This window comes from Amphiura filiformis, chromosome 11 (genome assembly GCF_039555335.1).
Source record: "Amphiura filiformis chromosome 11, Afil_fr2py, whole genome shotgun sequence".
NCBI lineage: Eukaryota > Metazoa > Echinodermata > Ophiuroidea > Amphilepidida > Amphiuridae > Amphiura > Amphiura filiformis.
Genome location: NC_092638.1, coordinates 66667801 through 66669064, shown reverse-complemented (window position 1 = coordinate 66669064; position 1264 = coordinate 66667801). Strand labels below are relative to the sequence as shown.

Below are 1264 nucleotides of genomic sequence, written 5' to 3'. Positions count from 1 at the left end.
TTGTTATTTGTTCTTTATCAATTCTGCCTGTTACTAGCCATCAATTGCTAATATTATTTCAGTATTTTGAGTAAAGAATAACAAAATCAGGCCTATTTGATGGAAATAAGATATCGTACATTATGGATTTGATGCATTTTTCATGCTGATTTCAAATGCGGTCATGAAAAAGTAAGCTAATATAGGATTGAGCATGACCTAGCGGTGTTTGCACTCATGAGGACGGGTACGGGGTCTAGAGGATAGGAGATCCCAATATTTAGGGATGTCTGTTTCCGCCCCATGTACACGATTTTTCTCAGGAGGTAGAAAACGCCCAAAACATTATAAACATTGATTTTGTTTACAAGTTTATAGAAAGAACCGGGGAAAGATCAGTAAATGTTGCTTCTTTATTTGAAATCGGTAGCTAGTATAGTAGCTACTAGACTATTTCAAACTTCAAAGCAATTAGGCCTAAACGATTTAATTTTAAAAACCCGTATTGGTAACAGTCTTTTATCAATAAAAGTTAAATCAAGTTTAACGAAAGTCCTGATGAAAGTGCTCGTTATGGAATAGCAGTGCTATCAAACAGTTGCTATTTGTAAAGGACCTCTAGTAGGCCAAGATATATCACAGTACCTGTTATGATGACCGTTTTCCCATCCAATCGTGTAGTACAGGTGCATTTATCTGCCACTTTGACGAAGTAATAATACAATCCAACTGTTGCGACTACTGCTACAGACACACAAGGAACAGCCAAAGAACTATCCATGTTTTCTGGACAAAATGGGAGTTGAATTAGTTCATCCACAGTTGTTGTTTTCACAGTGATACTAAACTCAAGTATAGCAAATAATCTGTGTTGACACCATAGGTTAGATCACCAGCTAGCCTTATGGTCAATCTACACAGTGCGATTCTGCCGCATGCGAATTTTAACATCTGGTTTTCTTTGATTGATGACTGGTGCGGGCGTTCAATATACACAGTGCAATCATTTTGGTGCGATGCAAACTTTCAAAAGTTCAGTGTCCCCACTTTTTCCACATAGGTAAGGGATAGTCTAAGTTTGGTCAATTATTGTTCCAAACTACCAGAAATTGTACATTTGCCATAGACAAGCTGTTATATAAGCCTTGACCTTTTTGTTTTTCATCACTGAGGTCTGGGGTAAGTAGGCTATAGAGACAAAAATCAGACTAAATTCATTTAAATTGGTTCTGTTCTCACATCTATTTCATAACTATCATATTACCTGAGACCCATGGAATGCTGT

General features: G+C 36.9%; 1 protein-coding gene across 1 annotated transcript in view; it reads right to left on the bottom strand.

Moving 5' to 3' along the window:
* Nucleotides 1-879, bottom strand: part of LOC140165172 (retinol dehydrogenase 11-like) — a 14443-nt gene extending 13564 nt beyond the window's left edge. Inside the window, exon 1 of the mRNA XM_072188612.1 lies at nucleotides 625-879. Coding sequence (XP_072044713.1) covers nucleotides 625-760 — 136 coding nt within the window. The 5' untranslated portion in view covers nucleotides 761-879. The remainder of the gene's footprint in view (nucleotides 1-624) is intronic.
* Nucleotides 880-1264: the final 385 nt, after the last annotated feature.